The 23,066-nt window shown below is 36.1% G+C and overlaps 1 protein-coding gene across 1 annotated transcript; it reads right to left on the bottom strand.

Annotated features, from left to right (window-relative positions):
• Positions 1-4,562: 4,562 nt before the first annotated feature.
• Positions 4,563-22,583, bottom strand: LOC149846520 (DCL-like protein). The gene is made up of 3 exons (XM_089998046.1): positions 22,007-22,583; positions 5,994-6,108; positions 4,563-4,853 (listed from the first exon to the last, which is right to left on the bottom strand). The coding sequence occupies exons 1-3, from the start codon at positions 22,417-22,419 to the stop codon at positions 4,677-4,679; spliced, it is 705 nt and encodes a 234-aa protein (XP_089854172.1). The 5' UTR covers positions 22,420-22,583; the 3' UTR covers positions 4,563-4,676.
• Positions 22,584-23,066: the final 483 nt, after the last annotated feature.

Here is a 23,066-nt window from a genome sequence, read left to right as displayed (position 1 = left end):
ATTATGGGCATATCGGACTGCTTTCAACGCCTTGACGATACATTATGGGCATATCGGACTGCTTTCAACGCCTTGACGATACATTATGGGCATATCGGACTGCTTTCAAGACCTCGATTGACATGTCCCTCTATCGATTGATTTTTGGAAAGCCATGTCATCTCTTTGTTGAATTAGAATATATTATGTATTGGGCAATCAAAAAGTTCAATTTTGATATAGCCCAAGCTGACATGAAGAGGAGATTGCAAATGAGAGCTCGAGGAGTTATGAAACGATGCGTATGAGAGTGTCCAAATCTACAAGGCTCGAACCAAGCATTTTCATGACAAGCACATTGTGCGAAAACAGTTTGAGCCTAAGAAGAAGGTTTGGCTTTATAATTCGCGAAACCATCTCTTTCCAAGAAAATTGAAGTCTAGATGGGATGGCTCGTTCATAGTCTAGAGAATTTTTTTGCATGGTGCTATTGAGATTTTGGACCCACGAATGGGCAGCATGTTCAAGGTCTATGGACAATGACTGAAGCCCTACATTTTGGATGCCATAGTTAGTTAGGACATCGAGGTCATTGACCTCATTGATGTGCGTTGCAACATGCAATGTTTGTATGTTGTATTGTTAAGATTAGATTTGTAGTTATTTCATAGTTTTCTTAGGATTTGTTTGCTTATTTCATGAGCATGAGTATCAGATCATGGATGCATTCATTTTGTATATCTTTATAAGTTTTCAACATTAAGATAGGTGGAATCTCTATAGAACCAGTACAGGGCAGCATCAGTTAAGATTCCACAGTACGGTTCAGGTGGCCTCTACTACTTTCCTCATTTTTCTTTGGTTTCTCATATGCATTCATATAGTTTCATGCAAGCATGATGAAGTGCCACTGAGGACAAGTGTCATTCAAGCATGGGGGAGAGTGTAGTTTGCACACCCAATTTTTTGTACCCATTTTTTTTTTGTCTACATGCACATTGATGAAAACTCATAAAAATTAGGCTTTTAAGGAATGTGTTTGACCTTATATAAATGTTGTATATAATCTAATGTTTTTAGAGAAATTTTAAGCCCTCTCAAAAAAAATTTTGACACTGATCTAGAAAAATGTGGTTATTTATGTTGATTTCAAAAAAATTGTGATAGATGCATGTTAGAGTTTATTTTGAATCACAAGTATGAATATGCATAATTTATTTTTGAAAAACTAAGCAAATGAACAACATTGAAAAGAAAAGCTCAAAAAGTAAAAAGAGCATATGTTTAGTCGTTTGATGTCTTCGTATTCTCCAGTAGTTAGACTCAGACACAAGTTGAAGTGTTTAATTCCTATATTGAAAAGGATAATGAAAGATATCACTTCTTTGTCTAAGTTGATATTTGTGGCTTATCTGGTTCGAGCAAGTAGAGTCTGAAGGGTTTTTACACCTGGTGCCCTAAAACCATATGGTTTAGGAGCCACCAACTTGAAAGCCTGTTACATGAACTTTATAAAGAGCCTAAGAGATGTTGGCATTGCACATAACAAAAAGCAAGATACACGCAAACTATGAAAACAAAAAGTCTAGTGACTCGAGCAATTAAGTCTGAGGGATACTTTGTATCTGGTGCCCTAAGGTTGTCTAACTTGAGAGTCATTGACCCAAAGCTCATTACACGGGTCATGAAAATTGAAAATTTGATATAGTGCTCAATAAGAAGAAAGTAAAAGTATGAAAATTTTGAAAATTTGGAAAAAAAATTAAGAGCAAGAAAGAAAAACTTCATTGCTTAGGAATAAGTATTGAGAAAACCTGTGCAAAAAATATATGAGTGAGGATAAGTAAATAATGACATGTATATATTTGATTTTCTGAGAATAAAAGATAAATGATTATGATATTTAGAAAAGTAAAAGAAAAGGTTTTACTCTGTGGTGGCATGTAAAAGACTAATTATGTTTTGAAAGTGTAATGACATGTAATATATGTGAAAACAAACTCCTCAATTGTCTAATGCTTCTTGAATTGAAACCTGTATGCATACATGACAGAGATGTTTGTGGATATCAGCACTGCAAACCCTCACGAGACCTTACTCATCCACTGGGGTAACCCAAAGCTTTAAAGGGCTTGTTGCATACGCTAAATGCAACAGTGATTGCTACGAAAGTGAGTTAGGTTTTATTCTTTTTAGTATTTTTTTGCTTTTGTTAGGTCAGTTTGCTCAAGGACTAGCAAACGATAAGCATGAAAAAATTTGATCATGCATAATTTTTATGCGTAATTTTATATATTTTCATACATGATTATGTGCGATAAATACTTAAAAATGCTTGTTTGCTAAGGGTTTTATCATTTTTCATCAAACCATAATTTGAGTAAATTGAGCCTCTTTGAAGTATTTTGAGGAAACTAATTAAGTTTTTAAAAAATATGTTTAGAAAGAGAAGTCTTTTGAAATTTTAAAAATTTTACGGACTCTTTTTGAAAGATTTTCTAAAAACCTAATTAGAGACTATAAATAGAATTTTTAGAGGAAGGAAAAATTGTTTTTCCTTCTTGAGATCTGTGTCCCCCTCTCTCTCATCTCTACTACTTCTTCTTCTTCTTCTTTTTCTTTTCAACCGGTTGCCTACATCTTTCCTCTTTCCTCTTCTTCTTTCTCGTTCTTACTTCTAAACCTTGTCGTCGCTGATTCTCCTTGCCCCCATCATCGGAGAGATTGGAGGTGTACGTGTGTGATTGTAATGAAAAAGCTGCATCTTCTTCTCAATCCATCCATCGAAGGAGAGCCACGAAGGTAAACCTCTTGTTTCCCTTCTCTTCAGTACTTAGGATCATTGCATGCATCGTAGTTAATATTTAATTTATTTTTGTCATCCGAATTGCATCTAGCATGACTTGATTTGATTTTTTTACCTTGTTTTATTTTCAACATATTAGATTAAGTACATATTGCTTCGTAGATAATTTAGTTGATTTTAGTTTTCTTTTAGAAATAGTCGTACCGTTAGAATAGTTATTGTGTGTTATTGTTTGCTTTCCCGCAATCAGAGACAACCTGCGTGACGTCTTTGATCGCGTGAACTATTGTGAGTGCACATATCATATCTTGTTGATGGGGTTTCAATCGAGCACTCACAAAGTGCACGATCATGATTCAATCATGATAGTGCACTTGCAACCAAAGACGTAGGACAGTGCGATTTATTTGATCACACCATCCGGATGACCCACCTCCTTATCGTACAGTCGTGTGCAGGAAGTCGGTGCAAATCCAACGAGCTCGGATTTGGCTTAGTTAATCACGGGTCGCTGAATACCATATTAACCGAGCTTACCATTTTCTGCAGATTGCGCACCGACTAATATAGCGTGAAACACTGATCATGTCAGACATGCGGAGGCAAGAACACGAGCAACCATATTCATGTTGAGTCGTATTAGTTTTCTTTTAATAGTCCATTTGCTTTATAGGTTATCGAGTCATATAGTATTTTGTTAGCATAGGGATTAATGAGGACTGTGTGATTTCTATGGTGTTGCATGCTTTATTTTGTTGATTAATTAGTTTATTTTTCAGTCCAGTAGATGCATGTGTTAGTTTTAAAGTTTACTATTAGATCTGCATTGGTTAGCATGAATTCTTTTAGTTAAAAGCTTAGTTTTGCATGTTTTAAGGCTGGTTTGCTTAGTTAGCTTTACATCTCACGGTTCGGTGAATTAGTTTTTAGCTTATTATATTAAGTATTTGCGTTGAAGTTAGTTTGTTTTGATAATTTGTCCTTTAGTAGTTTTTACAACTTACTTCTTATTAGTTAGATAGTTAGTTTTATTATTTAGTCCTTAAGTGCAGTTTGTTATTTCATGTTAGTTCATTGCATGTTTTTGTGATTTTTTTTCATACTAACCTTCAATTCTTGTATAATTTTCTTTCACAATTTTGTGTTTCATGTTTTTATTTTTTTGTATTTTTTTACAGGAAAACATTCAGACATGTGGTGAGCCCTCAAACAAGCCCTCGAAGAGCTCTCTAAAGTTCCGAAAAAATCTTCTCAAAAGGCCCTTCAAGAAACCAAGCAACCTTCCAAAGAAAAAAAATAGCACAACCAAATACAAGAAAGGATTAAGAGTTCGAGCACTGAAGACCTTTTATTTTATTTTATTTTATTTTTAGTTTAGAATTTATTTTATTTAATTCATTGAGTCTGTAATAAAACCAATAATTATTCTTTGTAAGCCCCCCTAGAAGACATCACACATTCTTGTATTTAGTTAATTAATTAATATTTATTTTTAAGGCAACAAAAGTAATGCTGTGTAGAGTACAGAAATATTCATCCCGTTCCTTGAGTTCGACCCGAACTTCAACATTAGTGTGAACGAAGTTTTATTATTTGATACACGATTTGCACAAACATTTTTATTGAAAATATATTTTTAAAATACACTATTTAAAAAGATGCATTAGTTGTCTACAGTTTCATGCTTTTAGAAAAAGGGTTGTTGCAGTGCTCATTGAAGAAGACTAATGTACTGATGTCATGTGTGAGTTGCTTTGCTGAAATCTGTATGGTACTATTGAACAACAATGAATTCTTCTCCATTCTCTAACAATGTTGTGGCACATTAGAAAAAAAAATTAGGGTATCATGGAAATGATTTTACAAAACCTGCATAAAATTATACTGGTACTTAGTCGTTCCGTCTACGCCGTCGGAAGTGTCTGATGATGAAGCTATCAGCATACAGTGGGTATTTCTTCCTGATAAATCCTTTTATGCATTTCCAGAATGAAAAATCCACTGCCACACCATCCTTCCGCACTACGAACAAGCAACGGGAGTTCTCAAAGTCGGGATGATAGCCAATCTGTGACAAAGAATCAAAACATCGTCATGAACTTGTCAAGGTGCAGAGCTATATTCAAGAATAAGCATATGAAGTCATGAATACATTTTTGTGCAAATGTAGTAGTAAAGTTTTTTGCTTTTTCTTTCTACATGCCTGCATTGCTATCAGCACCACATTTTTTACAGTGAAAAGAGACGACATCTAGGGGAGAATAATTACTTTCACAATGAGGATTAGGGCAGAAGGGGTATAGTACACAAGCCCAAGGATAGAGACCATCTGCGGTTTCCAAGAGACAGTATTGATTCAAGTTGTTTCTCCTCTCGCTCATTCAAGGATCGGCTTGTAGAGAACCCACCAGACATCCACTCCGATCTGATCTCAAATTATTCACATGACCTTGCAGATTTTGCTCCACAGGCTTTGAAGAGTGGGGCAGCTTAGAGGACTGAATTCAAGGAGAACCAATGCCTCTAGCCTCTAGGACAAAGCCCAGAACGTTGTTAATTGTAACAAAAGCGTGCCCATATGGATCAAAAAGAAAGCCACGAGAAAGAGAGTAGATGGGGTAAGCTAATATATGCTTAATTATATTTCATACTCAAAAGATAATGAACTTCACATGGCAGCTGTCACATAGATAAGGGTGGGTGCAGGTACCAGGTAGGATACGGGTATGAAGGATATGACAGAAAATTTTAAAAAGATGGGTACATGGGTCTGGATATATATGCATACAGAAACATGCACATTAAAAAATGAATAAATATATTATATTTTACAAAATACTCTATACATGAAGCTATAGACAGCTGATTACAAATTAAAAGTCTAAACCATATCAAAGGTAACATAGTTACAAATAATGATAAAAAAATTTGCAATTAACAGTAAACACTTTTGATGTTGAGTGTAGACTATACACTGATTGGATCATAAGATTAAGTTAAAACTCAGTTAACCTGTAACCAGGAGTACCTAGCACTGGTATGGGGTGCATGTGACACAGATATGACACCGGCACGGGGGCTTGGAAGAAATATCCACGTTACATAGCAGGACAGTTACACATGTCAGCTTTCTGGGTTAATTGTTATCAAAATGAGATCACTGACAAGTAACTAAAGGGCAAAGAAACCAAGATAACTTGATACATACTGTTATGAAATCAATTCCACAACCAATCTTTTTCTCAACCTCTGGGTGGTACGGAAGCAACTTTTCGATAATTGTTTTCTCATGCTCTGGGCTTAATCTGTCACCACTCTCATACCTGCAAGGAACATATTATTATTCACAAATGACAATCCGGGTGAGTTGAAGCCAATAGCACTATTATTCACACAAAGAAACAAAATCTCAAACTAAGTACAGTAATACAAATAATGCCAGATCAAGTTGCACGCAAGAGCCATTCACTATAGCAGATCTGAAAGTATTTACTCTTAAAATGATTTGGAATCTACAGATGCGATGGAGGTGCAACAGCATCCACTCGGAAAAATATTAATTTTTTAACATAAATAGAACACACATCATACTTTATCTTGATTAACTTGTTGCCAATTATCACAACGTAATTGTGATGCCCTAGATTTGATGAAGTTGATCAGATAGCTTGGGTCAAAAAAACGGAAATTTTTCTAAAAATTCACAGATTACATGAATCACAAAGGTTGCCTCAAGCATCAATCCACAGAATGGTCCCACCAGGATGGAAGGAGGAGAACAGATCCTAAACCAGATGAGTTTATGAAGATTTCTCTGCATCTGAAAGCCAGAATAACTCCACTGAATATCATATATATGAAATCAAATGGTACCGAGTCATCATGCTTGATAATGCAGATATCATAATATTTCTGCATCCAACGGGTTAAGATGCAATGTACCAGGAGGAGAGACTTTTAAATTGATGACTGTCAAGAACATACATGAGTTTGGTGCTTTAACATACCATTCAACATTAAACGTTTTTTTCCCTTTTTTGAACAATTTAAATACCTGTCCAGATCAGACATTATACATTAAGGTTTAGATACACAAGCCATGAATACCATAATGACCAACCTCATCAACTGGACCAAGAAAATAGAAGCGGGAAGGGATAGTGTTTAAGAGATGCCTTCTTGGTAGGTGTCTAGAGCATAGAGAAACTGCTCGCACAAGAGCAAGTTAGGGTGTTCGCCCCATTTTTTGCTTGAATAATGTTAAGCAGCTAGAACCAAGTTAGCAGCACGAGATATGGAAAAATTTAGGGTCACGACTTTATGGTATTTGAATTGTAATGTAACAAGGGTTGAAAACTGGTAGATTTTGCTATTATATAGGTGCATTTAAAAGGGAAATCAATTCATCATAGAGCAGTCCAAGCATGACATTGGACACATGAAGGTGGATGCTTGGGTTACATAACATAGAATGAGGTAGTAAAGGTTGATCCGCAGATACCATGCATGGTAGAATCACTGAGGCCTATGACCTTGAAAGGGTTGAGGAATGTCCTTGGCTTATCTGGTAGTATGACAGTTTACCAACAACCACATTGGAATTACAATCATTGATCCTATTCTCAAGAATACCTGCAAATGGGAAAATTGAATTGCCATCTTTCACCGACATTTTCTGAAAATATATTATCCAGTAGATTCATAGGTCTGCTAGTATAAGGATGAAAATGACTGATTCACTAGCTTCCGTACCTTTAAGATATAGTTGATTTGAAGAGGTCATTTTCCATGAAAATGACTCAGTACTGCTCATGATAACGAGTCAACGAAACCCAATGGATCGATTTGATCAAGACCAACCTGCTCTGAGCCAAGACAAATGAATGTAAATCGATGATTGACTATGCTCTTAGAGATAGCAGGGAAGGACATTCAGGGGCTCAAGTAGGAATCTAGGAATCTGGATAAATTCAATGAAAAAGATAAATTTAGCTTTTATATGAAGTCCAATGTTGTCTATCTCATCAATCATGTCACAATGAGTTGTGGCAAGCTCCTTAGTCACAGCCTTAGGCATCATCACAAATCTCACCTTCAAGAGCAAACTTAGTAATCCTAATAGTAAATAGTTAGTTAAGAGTGAACCTCCTCTGTTGCTAATGCAACATAATTCTTGATATTGTTAATGAGTTTACACATAATATATTTCGTTAAAAATTACAAATCATATAGAGATTCACCATTTATTCCTTAAATACACTTTTGTTAAAGCATCAAACTCAAGCTCTGATATGTTATAAATTACCTGAAATGTTGCATCAAATTCCAAATTGGAAAACACAGCTCTCTTCATTAAATAAGTTACACAGTAGGCTGAAACAGTTGCACTCGTTAAAATGTCATGTTCCTTATATATATTAATTACCCGATAAGGGTATTTGTCATTTTACCCTTTTACGCATATTCTCATTTGAGAATATGATTGTAATTTTTATTTCCTTTTTCTTTTTGTTTTTTTTCTTTTATTTTTTGTTTTTTTATTCAATTTGAATCATTGGGGGGCCCACAACATAGACGTTGGAGCCCCCTCCAACGGTTATATTTATAACCGTTGGAGAGGCTCCAACGTATATGTTGGAGCTGTGAAATTGTCTACGAAGAGACAATACGCATACAAGCATAAATACTTTATAAAAGAAGTGCACGAAAACACTCTCACAATACTTGAACAAAATACGCGAAAAGCGTAAAAGTAATAAACATGCAACAATGCATGTATTTCATAAAAAGAAGCAAATGCTTGAGACTCTCAAACTTAAGAAATAACAAGGGGAAACACCCCTATTTATACAAGAAGAGGGAGGTGCAAAGGGGGGCTCCCAAAGGAGTCGTTGGGGGGCCCCCAACGACTCTATTGGGGGACCCCCAATGTACCTTTTATGAAAAGAATAAAAACAAAAATAAAGAAAAAAGAAATACAAAAAATAAAGAAGAAAAATTACAACATATTCCAAAATGGAATATGCGCAAAATAGGAAATTACAAGAATACCCTTTTCGGGTAAAAAGGAAATAAAAAATGTATATAAATATATATATTTATATATATGGAGATACGTATACATATAATAATTATATGTATACGTATCTCTATGTATAGAAGTATATATATTTATACTTACAACACAGATTTTGGAGATACATTTTAACATTCCCCCTCAAACTTACGGTGCGATAATCGCAAGTTTGTCAAGAAGGAAATGAAATATGGGCGAACATAGTGCTTTTGTGAAGAAGTCTGCAAGTTGATACTCAGACGTCACGTATGGTAGATCAATGACCTTCTTCAAGTATTCTTCTCTGACATAATGGCAGTCCATTTCTATATGCTTTGTTCGCTCGTGAAAGGTGTGATTCTTGGAAATATAAATTGCACTTTTATTGTCACAGCACAACTTTGTTGGTTCTGTGATAAATATTCTCATATCTTCCAAAAGGCGTCGAATCCATACAATTTCCATGGTGGTGGATGCCATGGCTCTATATTCGGCTTCAGTGGATGACAGAGAGACCTTCTGTTGCTTTTTACATCGCCATGAAATTAAAGACTCACCTAAGAAAACACAAAAACCAGTGGTAGAGTGACGGTTACTAGGGTCACCTCCCCAATCTGAGTCAGTATAAGCAAGTAATTTTAAATCAGAAGAAGAAGATAGATATACTCACTTATTTATTGTGCCCTTCAAGTATCTGATGATGCGAAAAACAACACTCATATGAATGGTTGTGGGAGTGTGCTGAAACTGACTCGCGATGTGTATAGCATGTGACAAATCAGGTCGAGTAATGCTAAGATACATTAAAGAACCTACCAACTGTCTGTAAAGAGTAGGATCGGTTAAAGGAACACCATCGTCAATCTTCATTTTTGCTCCCACAACTTCAGGAGTTTCGCATACTTTGTCATCAGAAATCCCTGATCTGTCAATAATCTCACAAACAAGTTTAGACTGGGATAAAAAATAACCACGTTGCGAATAGGCAACCTCAATTCCAAGAAAATATGTCAGAAAACCTAAGTCTGACATCTCAAATTTTGAAGTCAAGACGGACTTAATACCCTTGACTCCTTGAACATCATCACCTGTAATTAACATGTCATCAACATAGAGTAATAATATCACAATCCCTGCATTAGATTTTTTAGTAAATAGAGCAGTGTCAGTATAACATGAGGAGAAACCATTTTCCAGCATTACACTGGTAAATCTGTCATACCAGGCTTTGGGAGCCTGTTTCAAACCATAGAGAGCCTTTCGAAGACGAAGAACTTTATCTTTAGGAATCTTCATGCCTGGTAAAGCATCCATATACACTTCTTCGTTAAGGTCACCATTTAAAAAAGCATTTTTTACATCCATTTGAAAAATGTTCCAATTTTTAATAGATGCAATAGTAATAAGGCATCTAACTGTAACCATTCGGGCTACAGGAGCAAAAGTTTCTTCATAATCAATTCCATACTCTTGCTCATACCCTTTTGCAACTAAGCGAGCTTTATACCTTTCCAGGGATCTGTCGCTCTTAGTTTTAACCTTAAAAACCCATCGACAACCTATAGTTTCCTTTCCTATGGGTAGAGTTTGGAAATCCCAGGTTTCAGCCCTTTTAAGAGCATTAAGTTCATTTTGCATAGCTTCTTGCCATTCTATACATTTTTTAGCTTCTTCAAAATTCCTTGGCTCAAAATAAGAGTGAATGGCACTAAGACAAGCCCTATACCGGGGTGAAAAGGAATCAAAAGAGACAAAACGAGTTGGAGGTCTCCTATTCCTCTCAGATCTTCGGTGATCGAGAGCAGGAACAAGCTCACCATATTGGTCAATGGCACTTCTAAAGGTGTCTTGGTTTCTACGTGAGTAGGTTATTGGATCACTTGAAATCATGTTTTCTTGTTCATTTAGTGGGTTATGTTCTTCAACATCATTTTTGCTCATCATGGTTTGATGATACATCATCATCACTAGATATATCATCATTACTAGTCAATAAGTCAAAAAGGAAGGAGTAATCAAAATTTTCTTGTTGAGAAACATTTTTTTCAAATTCACTTTCATTTTCTAAAAACGTTACATTTCTAGAGACATATAACTTATCATCTCGAAGATCATAGCAACGAAACCCTTTTTGAGTTTCGAAATACCCAAGAAAGGCGCAAGGGATAGCTTTGGAAGAGAGCTTGTCATTTTTAACCGTAAGTATAAAACACTTACACCCAAAAACTCATAACCTATTATAATCAGGTTCAAGCTTATATAAGATCTCAAAAGGGGATATTTTTCCTAATATCCTAGATGGTAAGCGATTTATCATAGATGGTAAGCGATTTATCAGATAAACAGAAGCAAGGGCTGCTTCAGCCCAAAAATTTTTAGGAATGTTTTGGGAAATAAGAAGGGTCCTAGTGGTCTCAATGATGTGCCTATGTTTTCTTTCGGCCAACCCATTCTGTTGAGGAGTTTTAGGACAAGACCTTTGGTGAATAATTCTATGATCCTCAAGATGTTTTAAATTGGTTGGAGAGATATTCTCCTCCAGAATCACTTCTAAAAATCTTTATATTACTATTGAATTGATTCTTGATCATTGAATGGAAGGTTTTAAAACACGTGAAAACTTCATGTTTGAACTTAAGAAAATAGATCTATGAATATCTGGAGAAATCATCCACAAAAATAACATAATAAGAAAAGTCTCCTTTTTAAACAACAAGTGCGGGTCCCCAAACATCGGAATGAACAATTTCGAAGGTTCTAGTTGAGAACATAGTTCTTTGCTCAAAAGGTAAACTTTGCATTTTTCCGAGAATACAATCATTACAGGAAAACGAACTTTTACATGGATTTTGTGCCACATATTTATATCTTTGTGATATTAGGATGACCAAGTCTTTTGTGCCACATATTTATATCTTTGTTTCGAGCAACATTACAAAAAGATTTTGGAACTTGAAGAGATTCCATATAGTATAAGTCTCTTTTTCTAAAGTCTTCCCCAATCAATTTCCCGGACCGGCGATCATGTATTAAACATTTATCACATGAAAATTTAATATCGCAACCATGGCCCGAGAGTTGAGAAACAGAGAGAAGGTTTAAATTTAGTTTAGGTATAAATCTAATTTTTGGAATGAAAAAATCTTGAGTTTCAAAATTACCTATTCCTTCAATTTCAAGAGAGGTTCCATCCGCAATGAAAACAAAGGATGGAGAAACATTTTTTGAGTAATCAGAAAGTGAAAACATGTTTGGGGACATATGAAAAGATGCACCTGAGTCCAAAAGCCAAGAGACTTTACCTGGAATGGAAGAAGTAGACACGGCGGCACCGGATGTAGCTCCCTTGAGAAGAGGTTGAAGGGCTTCCACTATTTGATTTAAAGAGAGTGACCCACTTGATGATGCCTCTTCCTTTTGTGGTACACCGGTGGTAGTCATGGCGAGAAGCTTCTTCCATTTGGGACATATGGGCTTGATATGCCCTGGTTCTTTACAAAAATGACAAATAATCTTGCTATAGTCCCTCTTTCCTCTTTGTCCACCATCTCCTCCTTGATTTTGGGATTTGAAATGAGGAGGACGATAGGTCTTTACATTATTTCTGGGTCTTGATACGGCATTGACCTCATTGTTTTCTTCATAATTACAAGGAACCGCAAGAACATTTGATCCTTGTTTACATAAACTCATACGAGTCTCCTCACCACTTAATTTGGTGAGAACATCTTCAAGAGAGGGAGGAGTAAATGAGGATAGAAGTGATGACCTTATTTGCTCAAATTCCGGTCTTAACCCATTCAAAAAATTGAAGAACCGATCTTCTTCAAGTTGCTTGTGGTGAAGTTCAATTGCCTCTCCACTCCATTTTGGTTCAAGCATGGAAAGCTCATCCCAAATGGAGGAAAGGTCGGCAAAATATTCTCTAATAAACATTTCACCTTGAGTAAGAGAGAGGGCCTTCTTTTGAAGGTAATACTTAAGGGATAGATCTCTTGATGTATACATTTTCTCGAGATAATGCCAAGCTTCCGATGTTTTTTTGAACTTGATAATGTTGGCATTAATCTTTGTTTCGACGGATGCGAAGAACCAAGAAAGAATCTTGAAGTTCTTCATTTCCCATTCGTCGTGCTTCTTGGAGTATTCTTCAAGAGCTTTGATCCTTTCCTCTCCCTCAAGAATCTTCATTTCACTTCCGTCCATCACGGTTATTTTGGGTTCCGGTTCCGGAATTGTGCCTTGCACATAACCCCATAATCCTTTTCCTTTTATGTAAGCCTCCATGTTCCCGGCCCAAATATGATAGTTGGACTCATTTAACTTGAAGCCAAGAGCAAAGTGAGACTCTTTCTCACCCATTAAGGAGTAAAGAAAAGGAGAAAAAGGGCGTACCAACACAATGTTTCAACTTCTAGCTTGCACAAGATCCTTCTAAAATATTTGAGAAGCGAGATCCACCACTTCAACCTCTAAAAATCTGAGGGCACGGTTTTCGAGGCACTCAAAAAAATGAGAATCCCACTATCTTCAATCACCCATCTTGCTCTAATACCATGTGAAATTGTCTACGAAGAGACAATACCCATACAAGCATAAATACTTTATAAAAGAAGTGCACGAAAACACTCTCACAATACTTGAACAAAATACGTGAAAAGCGTAAAAGTAATAAACATGCAACAATGCATGTATTTCATAAAAAGAAGCAAATGCTTGAGACTCTCAAGCTTAAGAAATAACAAGGGGAAACACCCCTATTTATACAAGAAGAGGGAGGTGCAAAGGGGGGCTCCCAAAGGAGTCGTTGGGGAGTCCCCAACGGTCACATTTGTGACCGTTGGGGGCCCCCCAACGACTCTATTGGGGGACCCCCAATGTACCTTTTATGAAAAAAATAAAAACAAAAATAAAGAAAAAAGAAATATAAAAAATAAAGAAGAAAAATTACAACATATTCCAAAATGGAATATGCGCAAATAGGAAATTACAAGAATACCCTTTTCAGGTAAAAAGGAAATAAAAAATGTATATAAATATATATATTTATATATATGGAGATACGTATACATATAATAATTATATATATACGTATCTCTATGTATATAAGTATATATATTTATACTTACAACACAGATTTTGGAGATACATTTTAACAGGAGCCCCCCCCCCCCCTTTCTTCAACTTGTATATATAGGGGGTGCTGCCCCTTATGCTCTTTAAGCTTTTTGTAAAGCTCCTTTGGAGTTCCAATATATTGAAGATTATTTTTTATCTTTGTGCATCTGTATCCGTGCCATTGTGTACTTGTGCGAGTTCTCCTTGGTGCCTTTGTGCACACTTCGTGTTTCTAGCATTATGTTTATACACAAAATCTCCTTTTATAGAGATTTTTACATGGTATCAGAGCAAGGTTGCTTGGAGAAAGAAAATCGTGCGGTTCTCCACAATATCGAGTGCCTCGAAAATCGTGCCTTCAAGTTTTTGGTTATTGGAGCAAAGACTTCTCTTCATTCTATATTTTAGAAGACTACTACAAGACTCGAAATCTTATTGTGGTACGTATTCTTTTCCTTCATTTTCCTTCTCTAATGGGTGAAAAGGACCATTTTTCTCTTGGTTTCAAGTTGAATGGCTCCAATTATAACGTATGGGCCGAAAATATGGAAGCCCACATTAAAGGAAAAGGGCTTTGGGGTTATGTTCAAGGTTCGATTCTGGAACCGGAGCCTAAAATTACTTTGATTAAAGAAGGAAAAATAAAAATCCTTGAAAGGGATAAAAGAACTAAGGCTCTTGAGGAGTATAGTAAAAAGCATGAGTGAGAAATGAAGAACTTTAAGATCTTGTCATGGATCTTCTCCTCCGTTGAGACAAAGATCAACGCCAATATTATAAAGTTTAAAAAGGCATCTCAAGCATGGGAGTACCTTGAGAAAATGTACACTTCTAGGGACTTGTCCCATAAGTACTACCTTCAAAAGAGGGCGTTAACCTTTCTTCAAGGGGAAATGACTATAAGAAAGTATTTTGCCGAACTCTCTTTCATTTGGGATGAGCTTGCTATGCTCGAACCTAAGTGGAGCAGCGAAGCCATAGAGCTTCGTCATAAACAATTAGAAGAAGATTGATTTTTAAATTTTTTAAATAGGCTAAGACCCGAATTTGAGCAAATTAGATCTTCTCTTCTATCCTCTTTCACCTCTTCATCTCTTGAAGACGTTATTACTAAGTTAACTGGAAAGGAAACTTGTATGGGCATTTGTAAACAAAATCCAAGTATTCTTGCAATGCCCACAAATCAAGAAGAGTGTGATGGAGCAAATGTCGTTTCTAGGCCCGGGAACAACTTGAGGACATATAAGCTTCCTCACTTTAAAAATCAAAATCAAAGTCGACAAGGCGAAAAAAAAAGACTATAGCAAAATTGTGTGTCATTTTTGCAAAGAACCAGGGCACATCAAACCGGTTTGTCCCAAGTAGAAGAAATTATTGGATATGGCTACCACATCCCCCAAAAAAGAAAGTGTACCTACTTCCACAAATTGAGCTCTCTCCCTAAATCAAATTATAGAAGCTCTTCAACCTCTCCTTAAGGGAGCCATTTCTGGTGCCGCCGTTTCTACTCCTTCCCCTCCAGGTAAAACTTCTTGGCTTTTAGACTCAGGTGCTTCATTTCATATGTCTCCAAATATTTTCTCTCTTTCTGAATATTCTAAAAATTTGTCACCATCTTTTGTTTCAACTGCGAATGGCACTTCTCTTGAAATTAAGAGAATTGAAAACTTTGAAACCCAAAACTTCTTTATTCCTAAAATTAGATTTATACCAAAATTGAATTTAAACTTATTTTCTGTCTCTCAACTCTCGGACCTTGGATGTGACATTCAATTCTCATCTAATAAGTGTTTAATACAGGATCATCAGTTCGGGAGGTTGATTGGGGAAGGCTCTAGGAGGAGAGACTTATACTACGTGGACTCTCTCCAAATTCCTAAAAATATCTTTTATAATGTAGCTCAACATAAAGACATAAATGTTTGGCATAAAAGACTTGGTCATCCCAACATCACCAAATTATCATATTTACATTTTGTTAAAAATCTTTGTAAAAGTACTTTCTCTTGTAATTATTGTATTCTTGAAAAAATGAGAAGTATCCCTTTTGAACAAAGATCTATGTTTACCACAAAACCTTTTGAAATTATTCATTTGAATGTTTGAGGACTGGCACCCATCATATCTAAAGGTTGTTTTGCTTATTATGTGATTTTTGTGGATGATTTTTCCTGATATTCTTGGATATATTTTCTTAAACATGAATTTTTTTCGTGTTTTAAATCATATCATATGATGATAAAGAACCAATTTAATAGTAATTTAAAGATTTTTAGGACTGATTCCGAAGGTGAATATCTCTCCAATGATTTTAAAAAGTATCTTGAAGGCTATGGTATTGTCCATCAAAGATCGTGTCCTAAGACTTCACAACAAAATGGGTTGGCCGAAAGAAAACATATGCATATCATTAAAACCACTAGAACCCTACTAATTTCCCAAAACATTCCAAAAAACTTTTGGGCAGAGGTCGCTCTCGCATTCGTCTATCTTATTAACCGTCTTCCGTCCAAAATTTTATATAAAATTTCTCCTTTTGAGATTTTATGTAAAAAAGAACCTGATTATAATAGATTAAGAGTTTTGGGTTATAAGTATTTTGTCCTTACAGATAAAAATGATAAACTCTCACCAAAAGTCATTCCTTGTACTTTTCTTAGCTATTCCGAAACCCAAAAAGGATTTTGATGCTACGATACTAAGAATGATAAGTTATATGTATCAAGGAATGTGACTTTTTTGGAAAATGATAATGGTTTTGAAAAGAATGAATCGCATTTAGAAAATACTGATTATTCTTTTCTATTTGATTTATTATCAAATGATGATGACATCTCTAGTGATGATGAATCAACCTATGAGAGTGACAAATAATTGGTTGAAAACAATAATGATTCTAACCCTTCTTCATCTCAAGAAGAAAATATAACTAGAGACCCTATCACCTATTCTCATAGAGATAGAAATACCTTTTGAAGTGTTATTGAACAATACAGTGAACCTAGTGAACCTATCTCTACTCATGATACAAATCCTAAAAGAACTGAAAGACAGAGAAAAATTTCATCTAGATTCGTATCATTTGATTCTTTCTCTCCTAAATATTGGGCATGTTTAAGTGCAATTCACTCATATTTTGAACCAAGAAATTTTGAAGAGGCCAAAAGATGTGTCGAATGGAGAGAAGCCATGGAAAGTGAACTCAAAGCGCTTAGGAAAGCCAACACTTGAGAATTTCAAACGCTTCCTAATGGAAAGAAAACTATAGGATGTCGATGGGTGTTCAAAGTCAAAACCAAGAGTGATGGATCTCTTGAGAGATGTAAAGCGCACTTAGTAGCTAAAGGATATAGTCAAGAATATGGGATTGACTATAAAGAGACTTTTGCTCCAGTAGCATGTATGGTTACTGTCAGATGTCTCATCACCATTGCTTCAATTAAAAAATAAAATATTTTTTAAATGGATGTTAAAAATACTTTTTTAAATGAAAATCTTAACGAAGAAGTTTATATGGATGCTCCACCTGGTATGAAAATCCCTAAAAATAAAGTTCTCCGTCTTTTAAAGGCTCTTTATGGTTTGAAACAAGCTCTTAAGGCTTGGCATGACAGGTTTAACAATGTAATAATAGATAATGAGTTTTCTTCATGTTATACAGACATTGCACTGTTTGTTAAGAAATCTGATGCAGGAATTGTTATATTACTGTTATATGTTGATTATATGTTAATAACAAGTAATGATACCAAGGGAATTAAGAGCATTAAATCTATCTTGACTTTAAAATTTGAAATGTCAGACTTATGATTTCTGACCTATTTTTGGGGAATTGAGGTTGCCTATTTTCACAGGAGCTATTTTTTATCTCAACTTAAACTTGCTTGTGAAATTCTTGATAGATCAGAAATCACAGATGATAAGGTATGTAAAACTCCTGAAGTAGTGGGTTCAAAGATGAAGATTGATGATGGGATTCTCCTAAAAGATCTCATACCTTACAGGCAACTGGTTGGATCTTTAACATATCTTAGCATTACTAGGCCAGATATCTCTCATGTAGTACAGTGGCTAGTCAATTTAAACATGCACCTACTACAGTTCATATGAGTGTCGTTTTCTGCATCATCAGATACATAAAGGGTACAGTAAGTAAGGGGGTATTTTTATCTTCTTTTTCTTAATTAAATTTAATTGCTTATACTGATTCTGATTGGGGAGGTGACCCGAATAACCGTCACTCCACCACTGGTTTTTGTGTCTTTTTAGGGGAATCTCTAATTTCTTGGAGATGCAAAAACAACAGAAGATCTCCCTCTCATCCACAGAAGCCGAATATAGAGTCATGGCAACCACTGCCATGGAGATTGTTTGGATTCGTAGCTTGCTGAAAGATATGAATGTTCATGTTCAAGGGCCCACAAAATTATGTTGTGATAATAAGAGTGCAATTTACATTGTCAAAAATCACACATTTCATGAGCGTATGAAGCACATTGAGATGGACTGCCACTATGTTTGTGAAGAATACTTGAGAAGGACCATAGACCTTCCATGTGTTACATCAGAATATCAACTTGCAGACTTCTTCACCAAAGCGTTGTGCTCTCCAAGATTTAACTTCCTTCTTGACAAACTTTCGGTTATGTCACCCTAAGTTTTAGGGGGGGTGTTAAAATGTCATGTTCCTTATATATATATATATATATATTACCCGATAAGGGTATTTCTGTCATTTTACCCTTTTACGCATATTCTCATTTGAGAATATGATTGTAATTTTTATTTCCTTTTTCTTTTTCTTTTTTTTCTTTTATTTTTTCTTTTTTTATTCAATTTGTATCATGGGGGGGGAGGGGGCACAACATAGATGTTGGAGCCCCCTCCAACGATTATATTTATAACCGTTGGAGAGGCTCCAATGTATATGTTGGAGCCCCTCCCTTTCTCCAACTTGTATATATAGGGGGTGCTCCCCCTTATGCTCTTTAAGCTTTTTGTAAAGCTCCTTTGGAGTTCCAATATATTGAAGTTATTTTTTATCTTTGTGCATGTGTATCCGTGCCATTGTGCACTTGTGAGAGTTCTCCTTGGTGCCTTTGTGCACACTTCGTGTTTCTAGCATTGTGTTTATACACAAAATCTCCTTTTATAGAGATTTTTACAGCACTCACCAAGTTATTGAGTAGTAAGGGAATGTCTAGGCCAGTCACATTCAAAAAAGAAGCAAGAACCTCTTGCATTGTTTCTCTTTCTGACGTAATATTTTGTTCTCTTTGCAAAATCAAACCTTTGTATATCATGAGGCATGCAAATACATGATCAACAGTTTTATATGGCTTACATAATTGTCTGTCTTAGAACAACTTGACTCTAACTCAACTATAAAATCAATTAAACTATATCAGGAAAGAACCTTGCTCAGGTAATAATCTGGTGAAAGGTCATTGAGAAGTTGATGGATCTAGAACCAAAATAACAATTTTCTCACATATGATGTCAAAATACGATAGAAAAACATGGAAAGGGATGAGTGCAAAAAATATCATTTGTAGTGATGAAACGTTAAGGGTATATTTTCATGGAAATTTAAATGTCAGGGTCCTGCTTCCCATGGCTTCTGGGTACAAGACCATAGTTCTGGCACAATAAATGCAAAAAACAAGTATAAAATTTGGGGCTTGAGTTTTCCATGTAGAGGGAAGAATAGATGAGTTTTGGTCCAAGGAAAAGCAGAATCATGGCTCTGATTTTCATGATATGAAATGTATCATAAAAGCCATCTGATAGGGGGATAAAGATAATGTCTCTTCTACTAATAAAAATTTAATCTGAAAAATCCCTTGAAGCCCATATCCACTTTACACAGCAAATTATAAACCAAAAGAATTAAAGAAACCACCTCTATGAAACCACCCTTCAGGAGGGGATAAATACAAAGTTTTCATTTACTAATTAAAATCAATATGAAAAAGCTTTAAGTACATTTCCCTTTTGCAAATAGGAAAATATAACCAAAAAAAAGGACAAAAGAAACCAACTCTAAAAATAACAGTGATAACCAGTAAAACCATCTAAAATTAACCCCATATTTGCATTAAACTTTAAAGTCACCTATTCTACTTAGTATAGTGTCTTCTTATAATGTGTCCCAATCAGTGGAACAGACTAGGAAGCGGAAGCGGAAAACGATACGGGAAGTGGAAGCAAGAAGCTATGCATTTTTAAATGTATAGGAAGCGGGAAGCAAGGAATAAAAAAAAGAAATATAAGAATTGAATGAGAATCAAAACGAAGCGCAAATAAAAACTAAAATAAAAGTGACTAATATTAAATTTTATGACTTTTTAGTGTAAGAATTAATTTTTTAACAAAATCTAAAAATGATGACTACCAATTTAGAGAAAGCACATGGAAGTGAGTGAAAAGAGTGAGAGAAAACACATAAACAACATGAAAAGTTGAGTAAGAGAACATATAAGAAGAATAGATAAGGCGTGTGGAAAGCGTAGGAGAAGCATCGGGGAATTGAGGTCCTCATCAGGTTTTGGAAGCAAGGAGTATCACGTGTCCGAAGCGAGTTTCTGAGAAGCAAGCTTCCCACCTATCTAAGAAGCTTCTGGTAACTCTGGAAGAGACCATGTCTCCTGAATTATCTCAATGCCATGTCCAGCACTTGCAGAAATAGACCAAAATCAAATCCATCATATGACTCCTTAGCCGGTTTCAGCATTACAATGCTCGTTACTCCTGGGCTATGTCAGAAGCATATGGCTAAAAGGACTTGGGACATGCCATTTTTTTTTAAATTTCCATTAAAAATAGCATGCAAGGAGACACAACACAGGGCTATGTTGGAGCATCCATGTGACATATCCCCTTGAACTTCCCAACCGACCATCAAGACTAATATGCTCAAACTTAGAACTAGTCAAGGATGTAGGTAGTAATATATTCTCAGTGAATTTACATGTATTACGATTTACGGAATTAAGATCAAGAATGGCACAACTCATGAATGCACATGTGATAAAACCATAGTCACAGATATCGGCGATATTTTGAAAACATCATGATATTATCGAGATATGATGGGAAAATGATATTAAAGGTAAAATATCGCAATATTTTCAAAATATCAGAAATTTATATATATAGTGATATTATCGTGATATTATCAATTAGTTTTACTTTTTATTTATTTTTTACATTTTAAATATGTTTTTCTTCTTTCTTTTTAGATATTTTATTATTTGTGTACTTTTTTGTCTAAACATGAAATTTTCTTACTTATTTTTGTTACTTTTTCATTTTTTAAATCCCGAGATTTTCCGAGATTTATAACCAAACCGATAATATGGCAAGAAATAGCCTCACCGGGATATAGCAGATACAGATATTTGTGACTATGGATAAAACTCAAAACGTGTGGGTTTGAAGAGATCTTCAAGAACTATAAGCTAAAAAGTTGCACATTAACTAGCAATCTCAGGATAGGGACTTAGGACCAGTGGAAGTTTGTTTTAATCCGCGAGTTACCAGTGAGTTAAGTAATGATCCCGACTAGTTGCAGGCATATCTCTGAGTTCATGTACCATCCGCAGGCATACGTGCACACACATTTTTCTAATTTAGTAATGACTGTTTTAGCTCTGGCTGCATCACTACCCTATCTCAAGCAGAGCAATGTTTTCTCATCATTACTTTTCGATTCCTACTATGTATTACTATTTAGTATCAGTTCATCTGCTAGTTCGCCTGTTTGGTTTGTGGAATCAAAAATTTATTTCGAGCCAACTGAACCAAATTCAGATAAATGTTTCCTCTTGTTTTTTCTCTTCTCGTTGACCATGGTATCCGTATTTCGTGTAATTTAGAGAACAATTTTCAATTCCATCAACCGAACAAAGTATTTGGTACCACTCACTAGCTCACCAATGTCCCTAAAACTAATCTTCATCAAACAATCCTCCCAAAAAAAAACATCAAAAATAAGAACGAGCAAAGTTTGAGAAGGAATGGAAGATGGGGGGAAGAACGGAACTCACTTGCCAGAGTGAATAATCATCCTAACGAACCCGACGAGCGGCACGGTGTCCTCCAGAATCCGGTCCTCCCAATCCACCCACCTCGAATCGCCGCCCCTCCGACTCTCTGAACCCTCGATCCCTTGGTCGCCGGAATCCGCAAGCCCCGAGAACCCGCCCTTGCTCACGAGCCTCTCGGAGGCGTCCGTAGACGCGATGGAGGGCTTGCGCAGCAGCGCGGGGTCGTTGGTCTCGTCACTGGTCTTTAGGGCGCGGAGTTGGGTCGTCCTCAGCGGCAAGATGAGGAAATTCGAAGATAGTGTTTGGGGGAAACGGGGAATCCGCAGAGAGGAGGGAGATGAAGGCTTGGGGTTAGAAGAGGAAGGGAAGATGAGGCTGTGGAACGGAGGCGCAGAGCTACAGAACGAAGCCATTCTCTGTCCTTTTCTTCACTTCGAATCCTTTAGATTCCGAGTTGCAGAGACATCTTAGAGAGAGAGAGAGAGAGAGAGAGAGTTTTATCTCTCTTTAGTTGGTCATCCTCTTCAACTCGCCCTTTCTCTGTGCTTGTTATCTTTTCTGATCGTTGATATCCAAATGCAGTTTGCAGTGGCACGTGTACTTGGACATTGTAGGGATGTTAACGGGTCGGGTTATTATGACCCGATGCCCATTCATACCGGATTCGATACGTTCCGGGTTTAATAATCAACAAGGATTTCCAATAAAGAATTTGAGTTAAACCGACTGAGTCCATCTTGAGGTGAAAAGATCGGGTGATATTTGTGCATTAAGCACCTGATCACCCTCCATCTTGGGGACAGGTCTGATGGAGGGCGATCAGGTGCTTAAAGCACTAAATTTGTGTCATGTGATTGCATCCGATCTAAACTCCCCTGTCAGGCGAGGATATGACCACCCTGCCTTACATGCCCCCAACCATGAGTTATTTTCTTTGTCACCCACAACCACAAGGATCTACTAGGGGTGTCATCAGGTCAGGTTTGATTCGGACACAGGTGGAACCAAACTTGGGCCTGATTTTTGGGTATGGTATCAGGTTCAAACCCGAGTCTAATCG

This window comes from Nuphar pumila, chromosome 2 (assembly GCF_984573655.1).
Source record: "Nuphar pumila chromosome 2, dmNupPumi1.hap1.1, whole genome shotgun sequence".
Lineage (NCBI taxonomy): Eukaryota > Viridiplantae > Streptophyta > Magnoliopsida > Nymphaeales > Nymphaeaceae > Nuphar > Nuphar pumila.
This window is presented reverse-complemented; position numbering and strand designations above follow the sequence as displayed.